Source organism: Centruroides vittatus, unplaced genomic scaffold, assembly GCF_030686945.1.
Source record: "Centruroides vittatus isolate TY-2023 unplaced genomic scaffold, ASM3068694v2 contig_1824, whole genome shotgun sequence".
Classification (NCBI taxonomy): Eukaryota; Metazoa; Arthropoda; class Arachnida; order Scorpiones; family Buthidae; genus Centruroides; species Centruroides vittatus.
In genome coordinates this window covers 716,968-736,269 of record NW_027121123.1, presented here as the reverse complement: position 1 = coordinate 736,269, position 19,302 = coordinate 716,968, and the positions used below count along the sequence as shown (strand labels likewise).

The following is a 19,302-nucleotide window of genomic DNA, read 5'->3' as shown; positions in this document are numbered from 1 at the left end:
AAATTTTTTTAAGTAAGGTTATTTTTATTCTATACAAGTTTCCCTTTACCAAATATATTAGATTAAAAAATATTTTCATTAAATTTTAGAATTTTTGACCTTTTAATAATAATTCACGCAAGTTTTAGTTATAAAAATACACTGTTGAGTAATAGTAAATCTAAAATATATGCCTTAGAATTTTCTCATTTTTCCTGCTATCGAATGGGTCTATAAATTTAAAGATATTGCCATAAGGTAGCGTAATTCTGATGAATATAAAACTTGTGTTTTTCCCCCTCTATCATATCCTTTAAAGTTTAAGGAAAAAAATCATCTAGTAGACTATATTCTATCGGATAGACAGCTGTAACTTTAAAATCAATAAAGACAGGCAAGATTTGGTATTTTTATTTGAAGATAATTCGTTCAGTCATTTCGCTTGATCTCAATAACAGGGAAGAAGTTAACTGAAGCGAAAGATTTTTGTAGAAGATTTCTTTTACAAGGTTTCAAGTTGCTGTTGATAAACGTGTCAACAAAGATGCAGTTGGACAAAATATAATTAGATATAATTTAACCAATAAAAATTCACAATTCAAATAATTTCATCTTTAATTTATTTAAATATATTAGAAATTCTAAATAGTTCGATATTAAAAATGGTAAAAAAATAGTGTGGAATATTTTAAAATTTCTTTAAAAATATTTTATTTCATATTAAAATGGCAAAAATTTTCTCTACTTAAATCTTTATTCCAGAAAGAAATTTTCTAAATTATTTTTTCACTTTTTATCAATTTACATTACATGAGCTTTACAGCTATATATATAACTGTAAAGCTTCTATATATATATAAACTTAACTATTATATAAAATTATACTTAACTATTATATATAAAACTAACTATATATATAGAGGAGATTTAGAATGTGACAGCAAATTATAACCTTTCATAATGTACAAAATTATATTATATTAAATATGTTATGTTTATTTATTTAAAGAACTGAGTGACTGTACATGTTTGTAATCGCCGTATCATCAATAAAGAAAAACTCCCATATAACTCGCAACTTTCCAGGATGATCTTTACTCCTACAAATGATTATTACTTTAGTATTTCTTGTTAAGAATCAGCAGTTTCTATAATGATCTCTCTCTCGTTATAATGCAATTTTTTAAATTATTCATTTAATTTTATACAAACCGAAATGTATTTGGCATAAAATTTACAGTTGTATAGTTGTATTAGGATAGATAAGTTCGTGTTTACAATTTCATTAAAACTAAGTTTATGTACGGAAATTTATATAATAATAATTGATGTGATAAAATAGTTTATTAGTTATTCTTATGCTTATTAGTTTTATTCTTATTTGTAAATTAATTGACTCTGATTTTAAGATTAAGTTTTATTTTTGTGACTGAAATTAAGTTTAGAAGGTAATATTTTAGCATTTTTGCATTGAGTTATAATCAAATTATATTACAGCAAATATAGCTGATCAGTAAATAGCTGATCAATAGCTGACTTTTATTTATTTAAAAAAAACTAAAAAGCAATAAATGTTTTTCAGCTGATATCATCAATAAAGCAAAACTCGTGTACAACCCGCAGTTCACCTTATGATCTTATTCCAGAAAGAAAAAACCGGAAAAAATTATTATTTTTTTATTAAAAATTAGCAGTTTTCTATAATGATCTTTCTCAATCAGAATGCAATTTTCTAAATTATTTTCAACATAAACCAGAACGGAATTTACCATAAGGTGAGATATTCTGCTATATTATAATTATAAAGCGAATGGTTTGATGACGCACGTAATCATTTCCACTAAAGTAGAAGTCATAAAAGTGAACGCATTTAAATTCGCATCGAACTCTGAATATATAATGGCACTCTCCAAAGAGAAAGAGAGGAAAGAGAGCAGAAAGGAAAAAAAAAAAGTTAAATATCTAAACTACTACTTTAAGTATCACATTATCTCAGATTTCATTTCAGTTCAAAAATATTTATTGATATTTTTCAGTACAAATTTTTCCTTTTTTTTAAAATACATATATTATATTTATTTTAGAGACGTTACTGAGCAATTCTTCTGCTTTATGTACGTATTTTTTCCCACCCTTTAAGGAATTCAATATCTTATTTTTAATCATTTCTTCAACCCAAAATAATGTTCAGATTGAATCCGAGTAATATTTATTTATCATGTATAGTGGTAAATCTTGTTGTGGTTCCCCAGTCGAATAAGATCACCAGACCTCTACTTTGAAATTTTTTTCTTCTTCTTCTTCTCCCCCTTCCCTTTCTAACATGCATATTTAATATTGATTATTTATCTGAATTTTTCACGGACTGCTATAAAGTCCCTTAAGAAATTCTATAATGATAAGAAAAGAAAAGAAACGAAAGGAAAGGAATGAGATAAAGTTAGAAGTCTCAAGCAAATCGAATTCTCTTCCAAACATAACGACCTCCTTAGGTTCATCATGTCTCTATTATTCGATGAAATAGCTGATCAACCAATACTAGCATTATGGTATTTTTCTGCTTCTGCTAAAATTGACCTCAAAAACAAATTATCTGATCAAAAAATGAAAGAAAAGAACAGAAAAAAAATTCCTGTATCAATTAGTGTTAATTGCGTGGAGGTTATTAATGTAGTTTCATTCTTCCTTAGTTATACAATAATAATAAGAAAAATAATATTAAAAAACAGCCATTTATTTTCTTTGAGATAAACTCAAATGAGACTTACAACGTAACTAATATTTATATTGACGTTTTTCTTAAGGATAATTTACTTTAGCGAATTATAAAATTTAATGATAGATTTTTATTAAAGTTTCTGAATAAAATTATCTTTTATTCAAACTTTTTTCGTTCTTTTTTTTGAAAAAAAGTCGTATTAACGAAATACGAACTTATCTTAAATTGTGCATAAATTTTTAATGTAATTTCTGGAATTACAAGGAAAAAAATTGACCCGAATATTAGCGAAAGAATAAAACATGAATAGAAGCCTTAAAACGTTAATGGTATAAAAAAGTTCAATAAAAATAATAAAAAATCAAAGTATATATAATATATAAAATATATATATATATATATTATTTTGTATTGGAATCTTCTAAAGCTGTGAATATATACGTAGTCCTATATGTATTATATATATTTATATAGAAAAATGTATAATGCAATGGTTTTAAATATTTAGAACTTGAACTTAAAAAAAAAAAAAATATTTCAAATGTAAAAGAATCAAGAATGCGTAAAATATTGAACATTATTCAAGATCTTTCTAGAAAAGAACTTTTAGATACAGAAACAATTCGTTTTATTAGACAGATATTACTCTAACATCTAAGGGTAATATAATATTTTATATATAAAGAAACAGTTGCAGAATTTTTCTGAAATTTAAAATTAAGAAGATAGAAAAATAGTTCTTTGATGTCTTCATAATTAATTCATACACTTTAGTATAGTTTTATTGTCTGAATTATCTAAGAGACATGTTACGTGGATAGCGTAAGTAACATACCTTTTATATTTTCTTCTATATCTCTATTTTATTATTATTATTTTTATAGAGAATTTATCTTGAATAATCTCAAGAATCATTCAGACATAAATTCAATTTTATTATATATATTTTTTTATTTTTTCAAATTGATAATTTGCGATCAAGAACTCTTATCTTGCTCTTTATTTTTTTTCTCCCCTCCTCCCTTTCTCTTCGATCTTATTGGTAAAGTGATTTTGCACCACTAATGTCTTTGGTTAGTTAAATAACATAGATTTAATGAAAGGAGCGAATAAAAATTACATGTAATCATAAGTTAAGTAGTAATAGAACTTTTAACATTTCCGATTTTCGATCATAATTTTCGGTCTTCTCACGGAATAACGTTCTTTTGAACATTACTTATTGATTTATCCTTCAGGGATTTATAATATATGAGGTTCGTTCTAATTGGGAACGTGCATTACCATATATTACTTATAATTATCTTTCAAATCCGAAACTATAAATTTATTCGATTCGAGTTTAGTTAGAATAGAAAGGTGTACAAATTTTAATGATGCCAATTCCAATTTACTTGGTATAAAATTCCATTCGTAGTTATAAGTCACTAGAAATTTTAAGTGTAAAGATGTATGAAGGTAGAGAAATATATTGAATACAAGAATATGAAAAAATAAATATAAAATATAAATTATTTATTAGAAAATTGAGAAATTTGTAAAATGAAACACATGCAAAAGGAAAATACTTAAAATAAATGACGACACACGTATGTAGAAAATTGTTAAGCTAGTAGAAGAGGTGAAAAAAGCAGAGAATTATGAGAATTTGTGGAGATTATTAATGTAGCTTAGTAAATAAAATTAAAATTAATGAATAAATTAGTAGTTGTGTTAAAATAATTAATTATATATATTAAAGCTAAAACTTCTAAAAAAACAGTCAAGAATTTGATAAAATTACAGTATATAAATTTTATTATATATATAATAAAAATAATTATTATATAAAAATATCGAGAAATTGATTTAAGAAAGCAATTGCATAAAAATGGAAAGAGCATAAAAAATTGATGACTACTTATAAATAGATACAAAAATGAATAAATAAAATAGATTTAAAAGTTTTATATTTTTGTTTGCATCTATTAATCACGTATAAAATATTCTTTTAATGATATGTTTTAAATCGTTGAAATTGTAGATGTGCTTATAATTTTTTTTTAAATTTCGTGTGGGTAACATTTTAAAAATTGGTTATTCGTATTTCATATTTTTGTATCGTCATTAAAGGAGCAGATGTTATCAAAACCGTCTTTCAGAACAGAAAGAAAGGAAGAAAAAAAAAACATCAACAACATCATGTTTTTCTCTGAACGATCGATATTATCATACAATAGACTTATATCTAGAAGAAGCTAATTTTTTAAATATAGCTAATATCAAAGACAATAAAGTTAACAATAAAAGACAATAGATAAAAACAAAAACTTTGAGATGTGTTTTTTTTTAGAATTCTAAACAAATAAATTTATTAAAATATATCTCATTAAAATTAAACTTAAATTAATAAACATTTAAAGTTTGATGTAGTTAAAAAGACATATGATTTGTAAATAGCTTAACTAATCAATTGATTAAGTTAGAAGCACTTAACTAATCTTCGCGTTATTTAATTTGTAGAATATATACAACTATTGTGTAAACATTAAATCTACAGACGGGTTAACGGGCACATAACACAAATGTACAGATGACCTACACAATTTCCAGATATTAACTACAAACACTTAACTAATCTGCAAATATTCAATTAGTCTGGAAGTTCACTCTATAAATTTCTTGATATTAATGAAGTAAATGGTTCACCTTATATACAAATTATAATTAAATAAATATCTAAGTTATAAGAAGAGATTATTGAAATGTTTTTCTTCGTCACCATTTTCTTCTTTTTCTTGTAAAGACTTTATAATTTTTTTATGTATCGATAGGAAGTAAAATATAATGACTTTTATATTAGATATGATAAATTTATTATGTACTTTTTGGATTTATTTTAGTTAAATTTTATTTAAGAGAAAAGAAGATTGAACTATTCTTTCTTGACATTTTCAAAGTAATCAATCTTGGAAAATAATCTTCGTTAACTATGGAATTAATTATGGTAAAGAAGATTTGCATAAATTTTCTGTGGGGATAAAGTATTATTCAAATTGAACCAATTACAATTATGTTCTTTTAAGAAAATCATAAAAAGATTGGAATATAAAATTTAACTTTGGAAAATGGCGTGTTTAGCATTTTATCTGTACTTAAGACTAAATAATTAATTAAGATTTAAATATACTTATAAGTGAAATCGTTAAATATTTTTTTAAAACTTTACTTTTATTAATATCATATTGATTACATTTAAGATTTAATTATATTTAAGGATTTTTATTTTCCTTTTTTTATCTGAAACTGATGATATTAAAATGATTATTATAAATATGTCAATTATATCCTTTAAAACTGTTGATTACAATCAATAATATAAATTAATTTTAATCAAAGGTTAAACGATTACAATCAATAACTAAATTTATAGTTGCTAATTACAATTAGTAATAATTGAATTTAAGTGAAATTAATTATAATTACAATTAATAATCAGGAAATTTTTAATGAAATTTTAATAACATTGATAAAAATTTCCTGTGAGAATGCAAACAAATTTTTGAGAAGTTTTGCATTTTAAAGACTTAAAACTGTTAATTACAATTACCAATAAATAGACAAATAATTTTAATTGTAATTACAATCAATAATTAAAAATGTTTAAAAAATTTATTAAATATTGGTAAATATCGTATAAGAATATACATAAGATATACATTTATTTTTTAAATAAATTTTAGCATTTTTAAATGCCAAAAAAATTCTGAAAAAATAAATAAAATAAATTCGACTTTCTTGGGATAATCTTTCATTATTTTTTAATATAATTTAAAGTTTACTACAATAGAAAAGTTATATAACGTAATAAGAGAGAAGTTGGAATGTCGTTTGTTTCTGAAAACCATAAATCTGTAATCATTGCCCGAAGATACCCCAAACATATTACGTGCATATTGAATATAAACGTGATTCGGTAAGTTTGATGTTTATCTAACACTTACAGATCCAAATCTGTAAGGAGAATTATTTCCTTGAATTCAGTTTGGCAGTAAAGTCTAGTATAACTATAGTGACAGATGGCAAGTCATAGTTGATTGAAAGACATCATATGAGTAAACTACATTTTCAATATTGAATTGTACAGAAAAATAGGCATTGAAAAAGAAGACGATGAAAAAAAACTTTATTTTCTATGTTATATACAAGATTTTGTATTTTATACGTATTGTCAAAAGTTATTCCAAACAGCTGAAATTTTGAAAGGTTTTAGAGCCTTTCAAAATTTCACGAATGATGGAATTTGTAGCATGTACACACCAAGCTGTAAAATGTGATTAAAGGATCATATGGCATCGTGAGTTTAGAATAATTTTAATAGGGATTTGAATTATTTTATGAGTTTAATACTAGTAAGAAAGACGCAATGTTGCAATTCTGGAATTAATCCCAAGTCAACATCTACTTATAGTTAGAGCTAGGAAAGGCATCGATCATCTTCGACGATTGTCAACTTGAATGGAAGCAAGAAAAGTTTGGAAATAAATTGATACGTGCTTCACTCTTCAATCAATGTCTTAATATAGTACCTAAACAAGTAGGATGTTTTAGAAGCCAATAAAAACTTTTAAAAGGGGGCAAAAAGTCTTAAAAACTAAAACGAAATTTAAATTGATTATAAATTTATATTAAAAATATTTATTTATTTATTAAAAGTTTTGTTCAAATTAACTTTATTTTTTTTAATCTTCTTTTAAATTAATTTCTTTAAGTTAGCGATTAAATTTTATTGTATTATTTAAGAACAGAAAATGAATAATGTAAATTAGTGAAGTTATATACAGTATAAGGATACGTTTCAAATCTAATTTTTTACGAAAAGAAAAATTAAAATATAATTTTTATATTAATTAAATGAGAAATGAAATTAGGAAATCATAATTTTCAGTCTACCACAAAATGAATTTTCGTTAATATAACTTTTTAATATATATATATATTTTTTTATAGAAAAATTGTAGAAAAATAATTTCTTTTAAAGTAAAAATTTATTGCATACAATGTTTTTATTTTCTCAAATTATATTTATAAAAATGCACACGTGATAAATTTGAATCAATTCTTAATAAAGTACTTTAAAGAGTTAGACATTTTTCTACTTTAAAACAAAAATAGAGTAAATTTTTCGTGTTTCCCCCTCCACGTACAAATGAAAGTTTTAGAAAATTCACCTTCAATTTCCGACAAGTAAAATAGAATGTGTGCGAAGTTAAAAAAATAAAAAAATAAAAATAAAATAAATAAATAAATAAAAATAGTAACATTTTCTACAGTGAAATACAAGTGCAAAACATACAAACATAGACCAGCTTGATCATCTGGAGAATACACACCAACCTTTTGCATCTGTTTTTTCCTGTGATTTATTCAAAGCTGTGCTTCGTGGTACTTGTTTATTTTAAACTCTTGGGATTTTTGTTGTGAACTTGCCAATAGAAAATACAACCAATTGCTAAAAAGACGCAGATAAATATCAAACTCCTATTTTTTTTCCTGTATTTTTTTTTCCTCTTTGACGATAAATGCAGAACACTACCTTAAAGATCGGACAGTCGTGACTTCTCTGCAAATTCGATAAACTAGCAAACACGTTTCTCTAATTCTAACGGTCACGTACAATAAATAAATAAAACTTAGGACCAATCGAGAGATAGAGGAAACAGTAGATTAGTCAAGAGTTAGAGAAGAGAATATATAAAAGTAAAAAAAGTATATTAAAAAAATTGAATATCAACTTAATTTTATTTACTTGATTCGTCCAGTTTAATGATATTAAATTGTGTAGTTAAATATTCAAATTTGGGTATATTAAATATTACATATGTATTAAATACCGCATTGAGCAAATATTAGTGAATTCTTTAATTTTTCATATTTAATTGTCAAATTCTACAATTATTTTAAACTGAGATTTTTAAAATAATTGTTTAATAATATTAATTCTTTATATTAACTAACGAAATTTTAATTTAAAAATCTTATTTTCCAGTTTTAAAATTTTAGTAATGTATCTAGAATTAAATTATTTAATAAAATCGACTGCTTCGTTCAAAAATTTTAAAATTTAACTAATTTTTAATGTTATACGTAATTCTATAATTTTTTAACATTTCCCTGCTTAATATATTACAGGAACCTTCTGTCCTCCTTCTCATCTTCTCACTCTCTTCCTTTCTTCATCCTAGACCCTTGAATATGCTCTACACCTGATAATATAATTTTGAAATTCGAGAATTAAATTATAATTTAATCGTTATATTCTTACTTTAAAGTTTTGAATTAATTCTCGAATTACATGTTTTAATATATTCAAAATTCCTGTTTAAATTCTATTCTATAGTTTTAAATAAGAATATTTCAATTCAATCATCGTTAATTTTAGAAATTTAATGGCATTATTATTATTATTATAAATCTTATTTAAATATCAAAAGTTAAATAGAATAATGGGAATAAGGAAAAAGAGATTCAAATTTTGACATAATTTTAATAACAACATTCTTTTATTAGAAGTTTTAAAAAGATTTTTGTTTTCTCTTTGCCTACTTGATTCGATGATCCCGGATTAGAAGAGTTGTCTCATTTTCTCTGCGAGTTTTAAAACATTCGAGAGGTATTTAGCAAGACTAGGCACAATTATCTAGCATGTATGCAAATTAATGAGATACTTAGAATTTAAATGCTTCTATTTTGTGATAATTAACTTAGAATTTCCACCGGTTCTCTATTAGTAATAGTCAAAGTGAGATTCAATGAAATGAATGTTTACTTTCTAGACAATTAGAACGGTTTCATTTACGTTTTTGAATGTTTAATTTCGGGTTTATATATTGTCGTGTGAACAATGACAATTCGATGATGTAAATCGAGTAAAATTTGTAAAGGTAAAACTTCATTTAATAAGTCTATTCACTCCTCATTCACATAAACTTAGATCATTTACAGGTCTTTATTTGTAAATTGTATCGTACAGTGTTGTTATCGTTTATATAGAACTATACTGATAATAAATTTATAAATTACAAAATAAAACAATCGAAAATGCTAATATAAAGTAAAGGAAATTTTGATTTAGGTAAAGTTTACCTATGTTAATTTTAATTCGATTTACATTTAAATTTCGTCTATTTAAATCTCTCGTAAAAGTTTTAATCGAAAATTAATATTGTTTTATCGAATAAAAATTTAGTTTTTAAAACTTTTCGAGTTTCGGTAGAGATAGGATAGTGTAAAATCGTTTATTAAATCTGTCTTTGCCATATGGTTTTGCAGTTTTCTCCCTAAAACGAAACATGGTCGATGATATGTATAACATTCACTATTACGTCCCTTCAACTCCCCATTACGTCATTTGACTGTCTACAACCAATATATCATTCTTCCCTGAATTCGACACACATCATATAACAGGGAAAAAAATAAGCTAAAGAAAAACATGACACTAAATCAGCATGCCATTTCAAGAAATAATAATAAAAAAATCTCATTCTATATAAAGGAAAAAAATATATAATATATAAAGAAATACTTTTATATTCTCTTATCCCCCTTTTTGTAGAAAATAATGGTTTCCAGTCTTGTTTTCTACATGGTTAGCAATGAAGTTTTGTGAACTACAATGCCAAATCCAGATGTTATACTATTACAGATAGAGTATGTGATGAAGTGCGGCGCATAAAACAGATATAAATCGGTCGGATGCTGATTCTTCTTTTTCTATCTTCAAATTACGAAAGATAGAATAACATCCTTCAAAAATCTTAATTCTATATTCAATTTAATCATATTTAATGAGCATTTTTCCAGAGATCTAGAGGAGGGATCCCGTTCAATAAATTCTTCTCGTGTCAGACACTTTTAATAATCTCGCAAGAAAATTTTTAATGTAAAAATTTTAATATAACGCTAACACTTCTGCATACTTTATTATAAACACCCCATTATATATAATTTATTGCTATATTAATTCTAAACATTCTTAGATACTTAATGAACAGTAATCTTTCGTGTGTTCTCTAAATCCACATAATTCTCCTTCTAAGTAAAGTAAATATTTAGTAACATCTCATTAATCCGCCGTATAGGTAATTTTGACCCCAAATTACGTCTCTTAGACTATCTTTAAACTAAATATACTCGAATTGAAATTAATACACGAAAGTCGGAGATAATACTGTTAAGATTTTATGTTTTCAAAATATTAAGCGAATTAAATTTGTTTCAGATTAACCTTCTTGTTTATAATTTAGCTCTCAATGTTTAATTTTCCATCGTTAATTTCGACAAATACTTATCCTATATCACTGAATTTAATATGCAAATCTGATAATATATATAAATTTATAATCTTATCGTTAAGTTATTGAATAATTATGTTTAATAATAGATTTTCTATTGTTTATTATATAATTTCAGTTTATTTCTCTTAAGGCAAATTTACTGTAAAATTTTTTTCTTAATTTTAAGTACTCTTTTTAATGCTTCAAATGTAACGTAACAGATATTCATGCTAGTAAGGAGTGCTACTTAAATGCTTATTTTTATAATATTTAACTCATCTAAACAGTTTCCAGATAAAAATTCATTAAATATATAATATAAAACGTAAAAAATATATAATAATAAATAAATAATAGAATATTATATACGAAAAAATCGCCTAACAAGTAGCGTAATGTGTCTAGAGTATCGATGTGATTTTTAAAACAAATTTAAGTATTACAGTGTTTACTCATTATATCGTTAAATTTACGTTAAATAATAAATTTTATTTTTAAAATTATTTAACATTTTAATATTTTACATTATCATTATCAGCGAAGATAAACTTTCAAATGTAGTTACAATGTGTAATATAACACAACTATCATCATTCATCAAATATAATCAAATAATACATTTTAAAATTAAATTTATATAAAATTATTTTATAAAAAAATGTAAATTCTTTTTTTACTTAAGTTAAATTCTATTTTATCTACATTAAAAGACAATTTATTATAAAGTTGCTATTCATATACATCAACCCTCATGTCTGTGCAATGAGTACGAAACTATTAATAATATTCTATAATTTAGAATTAATTTCTATCAAAAATAGACTTAAAAATAAATTTAACTTAATATTATTTTATTATAAATATTAAAAACTGTTGCAGATATATATAAAATCTAAAAATATTAAATAATTTTTAAGTTAAATTCTATGTATACTGCTTTTTTTGGAGATCTACCATTGAAATCAGCCTGAAAATATTGTTAAAATTCCATTTCGTGATTCAATTTTTAGTGAAATTTTATTCCAAGAACTCAAAATATTTCTATTTCAAAATTTCTTGGAAATATTTATATATATATACAAGAAAAAATTCAATCGTAATATAAAATTTAATGGATTAATAAAAGTATTTCTTGATATTATATTTTCAAAAAAGAAACTGAATTGGGGGAGGAAAATATGGAATAAATATAATTAAAACATAAAAAATCAATATCTACATCTGTTTTTTTATACAACGTTAAAATGTTTTGAATAAATCCATATATTAAATATTCAGCTGGATAAAATATATTAAATTTTGATCGATATTTTCTTCCAGTCATTTCAATGTTTCCCCAATTTGCTGAACCAATTCCTAACATAACTGTTGCTGTCGGAAGAGATGCCATGTTACAGTGTACAGTGGATGACTTAGAAAATTATAAAGTAAGAAATTATATATTTAACTGATTTATTTTAATTATTAAAGATATCATTAGAAGATTTTTAAATTCAAAAATTATTATCAATTTTTTTTCTTATATAATATATATTTTTAAATTATAGCTCGAATTCTATAGTGTATTTTTGTTCTAATTAAAGGAATTTGTGTACAAATTTTAATTGTAAATTTATGTTGCAAATTTTTATGTATACATAAGATCTTTTGTGTGTGATCCTACATAGAAATAACTTATATACGATTACACGTAATATCTTAATCCTATAATTGTATGTAATATAGAATCTTTAATCCTATATTATATTATATTAAACTTTAATTAATTTTATATACGGCTTCATTCACAAATTTTATGTACTTAAATACGTAAAAGTTATATTAAAGATTTATAATTAAATTGAACAATTTACTTAAAATTTAAAAAAATATATAAGCTATATATATATAATAAATTTACAAAATTTTATTCAATATTAATAAAATAATTTAATATTCTAGAAAATGTATATTTATTAAATTTATTATTAAAATTTTTAAAAGTATAACAATAATCGTTTTACCTAGCAAAACATATTTTAACAATATACAGCATATATTTACGTACATAAATAGGTCTAAAATAAATGCAAATAGTATAAATATACCTCCGTGTACCTTTAAATTGAAAATTTATAGCATGATAAATACTTTAAAGAGTACAGTTTTACAATTTACGGTAATCTAAAAATGTAAAATTTAGTTATAAAAACAGGAACAAAAGTTAAAATTTATGATTTCTTCCCATTGCGGTATATTAAAGTCATGCTAATATTATCGTGATTTACTGTTTATTCAAATAAAAGAAAGATGTATATAAATCTAAAAAAAGTCCTTAATCGGTGTCTGTCTCGTAAAAATAAAAATTTATGACACTAGCAAATTTTTTTCTCTCTTCTTCTTCTTTTTTCCTACCCCCATCTTTCTCTTAAGAAGTGACTTCGATATTTAACTGGCAGACGAAATTATAATTTGCTACAATGAGAAAATATTCCTGAGAGTATTTAACACTCCTTTCTCCCAAAGTACTCATTAGCAGCAACAAGGAGTGTGTTACCTAATGCAGGATCCATTTAGCAAAGTAATTCAAATAAATTTTATGACTTTGTTGTGGGTCACCTCGAACGAAATTAGATAGCCCTTTCAATAACGTTGTGCAAATATAGTTTATGCCTTGAAGGTATAGACGAAGACAGTAATACGAAAATGAACAGTATTTTTCTTGACTAAGCGCATTTATTCTATTAGCATATAATGCATGAACGAACGAGTAAAAATCGTAAATCATTTTAACTCTTAAAATGGCTGACGTTTGTTGAAAAGTTATTTTCTATAAGGGTGTACTTAATTTAAGGCTAGTTACTGAAGATTATCTTTTGCTGTTTAGGTAAAAACCTTTACCTCTACTCAGTTGTTTGAAAGAAGAACTGGGGGGGGGAGTTAAAATTATGTATTTCTTTTTTAATAACTCGTCTATTAAAGACGTTTTTAGTAGAATATCTTCATCAATTAATAAAGATATAGCTATGCGTACATAATTTATAACTAGAATGAAAGTTATTGCCAATAATAAAACGAAGTTAAATACAATTAAAACGTTAAAAAAATCTATATTTTGATACAGTTCTTTTAATGATTAAATAATCTTTATCCTATTTTAATGTTGAGCTTAATATTAATAAATGAATAGCCAATTAAGGAATTATTTATGAATTTAATTATGTATGTCGTTTCGTTTCTTTATCCTTAATTGGATAATTAATTTTTTTTACAAAAAATTCTAGACTATATAATTTTTTCTCTTTTTTTTCTTTTTAAAGAGAATTTTTTCCTTAGATTTAATTTAACTATAACAGAATACAAATTAAATAATAAATATAAAATCTTAATATTTTATTATAAGAATGCAGAATATTTATAAAATTTAATTTAGTTCAATATACAATTTATATAAATAATATTTAAAAGTAGCTTTCTTTTGTTTTTGCCTTAAGAAAATTTTATTTATTATTATTACTTTTTCGCATGAATTTAAAATTCCTCTTATAAATATAAAATAAATTTAAAGGAACTTATTATATTTTTATAGAAAAAATATTACAAAAAATATATAAAAGAATGCTGCATTTGGATAAACTTTTTTTAAATATTTAGAATTTAGAGATTTGTAGTTAAAATCACGCAATTTTATTATTATTTTTTCTTTTTTAAATTAGTTTTCAGAGAAGAGATTTTTCTCTCTAAATGTTCTTTATGTATCAAGCAAAAACTTTCGTTTTATAAGTTTTATAAACTATTTTTTTACATTTTTTAATGCATTTTTCTTGATTTATTATTATGACATAATGTTTTATAAATTATATTTGATTAAACTTCAATTTAAACACAAGTTCTAACTTAGATTTGAAATTTATATACAGAAACTATATCATTTATCATTCTAAGCAATTAACAATTGATTGTATACACTATTAAAGTGTATCTATAACATCAAAACTGGAGATGAGAATATAATCAGCTATTCTATACAAACAACTTTTTAATAACTTTATAAATAAATTTATAACAAATTTTTTTAAGTGAAGATATATGTATATTATTTTAAAATTTCTCAATAAATTTTCTAATAAATAATGTCTATAAAACCTGTAGAATTTTTTATAGTTATGAATTGAATATTACGTAATTAGACTCTTTAAAAAATTTAATAAAATTGATTCTTTTTCATTAAAAATTTATTAAAATGAAAACCAAACTTACGTATATTTATTATATGAATTTTAATAACACTCATTCAATTACATTAGCGTAAGAAGAAATACCGACAGAGGAAAATTTAAGAAATGATTTAGAAAAAATGATTAAAGTTATCTTAAGATTTTTATGATCGATTATCTTTATAATTGTTATAGGAAAACAAGGACAAGTATTATTTCTGTTTAATTTCTTTAATTTTTAGAAAATTTAAATCATTTTGTTTTTGTTGACGAAATGGATTGTTCACTATAAACGGGATTCTCAATACGTGTATAACGTTTATGTGTATATATATATAAAAAAAACAGTTAACCGTTGCAAAGACCAAAGACGAAATCGCTATCTTATTCAAACTTAAAAAACTGTTTAAAGTGAGATTATTCTGTTCAATCATAAACACATATGGCTCAGTAACACATCATTGTGAGCCTGGCTGAATTCCTGCTGGGAATGGATAAAAGGCCTTCTTAGTAAGTGTTTTTCTTTTAAACTGTAATCTACATACGGTACAATAAACGTTACATTTAAGATATAATGTGGAATGTAACACACTAATTACAAGACTTTTATATTTTTAAAATTCTTTAATACTTATTTTTTCAATTACAAATTCAGCCGATTCTACGGTTAACAAACTTTTGTGGTACTTTGTATTCAACAGCGAACTACAACCGATACTGGGAGAGGACCAAAATTAAAACGTGCAAACATGCATTCACCCCTGTACCAATGTGGATGTAGCCACTGTCGTTGTGGTTGAAGAATAAACTCTTAGATACACGTTTCTTTGTCACATTCAAATCTTTTTGGGCTGCAATTTGAAAAAAATTATGGATTTATGAATTCTAGCTGTCGTCTGTCTGTCTGTCCTTCCTTAATCTCGAGAACGATGTTAGCTAGATGAAAGTAGAGAAAGAGTACGAGGCTCTGATTAACTATATACGAACTTCCGTTCTAGAGCGAAAGTCACGTGAATTCAATTCAAAACATTTCCCCCGAATGGGGTTACATAGATGACCAGCATAATTCTGTTGTTATCAGGAAAAGTATAATGTACAGGGGCAAGACACTACTAATTTGTGATCGAGAATATATGTTTTAAATTAAATAAATTAAGAATATAATTAAAAATTGCAGCTTGAGACGAGCAATTATAAAATACAAGGACGAGCAATTGTTTATTGTGACGATGCCACATAAATAATTGCTCGTTTCCGTATTTTATTTTTTTCTTAATTTATTTATTTACAAAAATAAGAGAGGCCCGGACTCCCTGGAGACTCGTTAGTTACTCTACTATTTGTATTATTTACAAATATGTCGTCGTATTGTAATTCAGCAATATCTTAAACACAAATTACATCTTGGTGTAACATTAAAAATTAAATTAATTTTAATAATAATTAGTAAATATTTTACCATATTATATAAAAGATTACATAAAACATATCATAGTTTCATAATATTCAGTAGATAATTCAATAAATTTTATATTAAGAGTGGAAATATTTTCGTATTCTCAAGTTCGATATCTTCCTTCTACACCAATATGGTACCATCGGGATTTATTGCACTTGTGACTTTTAAAAAATGATACTGTTAGTAGATAAAACTATTTTTAGGTCATCTACTTCTGTTTATCTCATAAAAATGAACAATTACAAGCCTTAATTTTTCTCTTATGACGAATTATTCGATATTTAAAAGGAAACATTTAATTAATTTTATCATTTATTATCGTACATAATTGATCTTTTGATGTTTTTTTTTTCACATGATAAAAAATTTTTAACTTCGATTTATTTAAAAATTGAGAGATTTATATTATGATATTGACCATAAAAAGCCATAAAAATTGCAAATCAATGAGATAGGATATGCTAAAATGAGTGTAACTAAACCAGAACAAAATCAATAAAGAAGATAGCAACAAAACTAAAGGGGGAAAACACTTTAATCTTGATTTCATTCCCATCATTCTAATACCAATCTTCTTTATCTCCTGATGACAATAATTGATTTACAAGTTATAAATATTGAATTTTTTTAATTATTATTATTTTCTTTCAATTTTCTTTCATCGTTAAACATTAATTAATTTAATATATAAATTTTTAAACTTTAATCATATTAATTATTATTATTATTATTATTATTATTATTTATTTAATTTTTTCATTCAAAATTGACGATGATTAAAATTGAATTTCTACACGATCTGGATAAATACTTGAAAGATAATTGAATATTTAATTAAAGTTAAACATTTCAAAACTTCGTATTTAATTCTTGAATCGTATTTCTTACTAACAATTCTATAAAAAAAATTTCTCTAAGAGATTATTAAAAAAAATTATAATAGAAAAATCAGTTTAAAGATATCAAATTTATCTGAGTATGAAATTACGGATAATTCTGAAGAATATATTTTTTTTAATAAATAATTTTGTTTCAAATTTTATCTTTGAGAAAATGATCAGGGATGTATTAGAATTGATTTTGTTAAGAAATAATCAAATTTTTATTTATAAACAAAATTATATTATTTTTAATATAATTTTTCCATTATATATTTGTTCATATTTAATAAACAAATATTTATTCCTATTTATCCGCAGCAATGATTATCATTATCCTCATCACTTCTTCGAATATTGCATGTAAATTTATAGATATATATATATTTAAAAATTTATTCGTTGAAGAAATGTTGAAATTTTTATAAACAGTAATTTGTTATCTGTTTTCTATTTTTAAAGCAATTTATCATTATTGAAAAATTATAAATAAGAAAAAATAAATAAATATATAAGAATTTGCAATTATTCTTATACATTGTTTTATTCATTGTGCATTCTTTCTCATTGCCTCTTCCATTTCCTTTTTCGATTATCTCTTCTATCTATCCTTCTAGGCTTCATTCAAAGCTTCAGACGTGTTTATTCGTAGATTTTCTTTGACGAAAAGAGGAAAGGAAATGGGGGATAGAAAAATCTAACTTGGAATTAAATTGCATCTACATATTAATTAAAGCTTAAAAAATGATAGTAGTTTTAATAGGAGCGTTTTATTTTCCACGCAATTTAATAGTTCTTCTTCTTCTTTTTTTTCTTAATTTTTTTCCTGTTAACCGTTAAATATAATTTAAATTTTATACGTTTTAACAATTTAGTTATCTCGCTAATATACATTGACATTTTTGTTGTTAGTAAAATGCTAATGGTTGCATATATTTTTTGGTTATTTTAATACATTTGCATAAGTTATACACCTTTCTTTAACGGTGTTCGAGAGGTTAGTTTTGTTGTTGCTATCAATAAGATTCTTTAGATATTTAAAGGATAGAAGAATTCTTTCGCCTGTATTATCATTTATTAGTTATGACAGTCGGAAAATTAGAAGACAAATATAAACAATGGAAAGTTAGCAGGGAAGCAGTCATCCTTTCCAATTTGTTAAGAGTTATAATGATTATTACCTTATGAGATTTTAGTACAAGAAAATAGCAATTGTGTGCGATATACAACTACCATTTCTAGCCATTATAATAAGTTATACATCTACTCTAACGACTTAGATTACAAGAACATTTTACGTTAGAAATTTGAAAGGTGATTAAATATTTTAAGTAAAAATATATAAAAGTATAATTAGTTTAGTATAAAACATATTTATTAATTTATTTGTATTTTATTTTATTTCATTGAGCGATCTCCAGAGAAATTTTTAAATAGATGTTACAGTTGATAAACTTTATTTCTTAAATTAATTAATTAAAATATTATGTAAAATATATTTATTCGGTATTAAGTACTGTATTACAATCTGAACGAGCAAAAATTATTGTGACATCATCACAATGCCAGGCTGTAATTTTTAATCATATTCTTAGTTTATTTAATTTAAAACATATGTTCTCCACCTCAAATTACTAGTGTCTTGCCCCTGTACAGTACATCATACTTTTCCTGATAACAACAGTTGCCTGGAGTTACATAGATGCCGATCATCTATGTAACTCCATTCGGGGGAAACGTTTTGAATTGAATT

General features: G+C 23.7%; 1 protein-coding gene and 1 long non-coding RNA gene across 6 annotated transcripts in view; one reads left to right on the top strand and one right to left on the bottom strand.

Annotated features, from left to right (window-relative positions):
• Positions 1-19,302, top strand: part of LOC136969897 (lachesin-like) — a 94,720-nt gene that overhangs the window by 52,930 nt on the left and 22,488 nt on the right. For all 3 annotated transcript variants that reach the window (XR_010879889.1, XM_067264205.1, XM_067264204.1), the window contains one exon: positions 12,337-12,443. Coding sequence is in view for 2 of the 3 variants with exons in the window: in XM_067264205.1 (XP_067120306.1) it covers positions 12,337-12,443 (107 nt within the window). In the remaining variant the exon portion in view is untranslated. The remainder of the gene's footprint in view (positions 1-12,336; positions 12,444-19,302) is intronic.
• Positions 1,040-8,586, bottom strand: LOC136969898 (uncharacterized). Of its 3 annotated transcripts, none has more exons than XR_010879891.1 (4): positions 8,473-8,585; positions 8,274-8,369; positions 8,075-8,189; positions 1,040-1,079 (listed from the first exon to the last, which is right to left on the bottom strand). It is a non-coding gene; the product is annotated as an uncharacterized lncRNA (long non-coding RNA). The 3 variants fall into 3 exon arrangements; XR_010879892.1 differs by lacking the exon at positions 1,040-1,079 and adding an exon at positions 6,888-7,266 and having other exon boundaries at positions 8,487-8,586; XR_010879890.1 differs by lacking the exon at positions 1,040-1,079 and adding an exon at positions 6,888-7,266.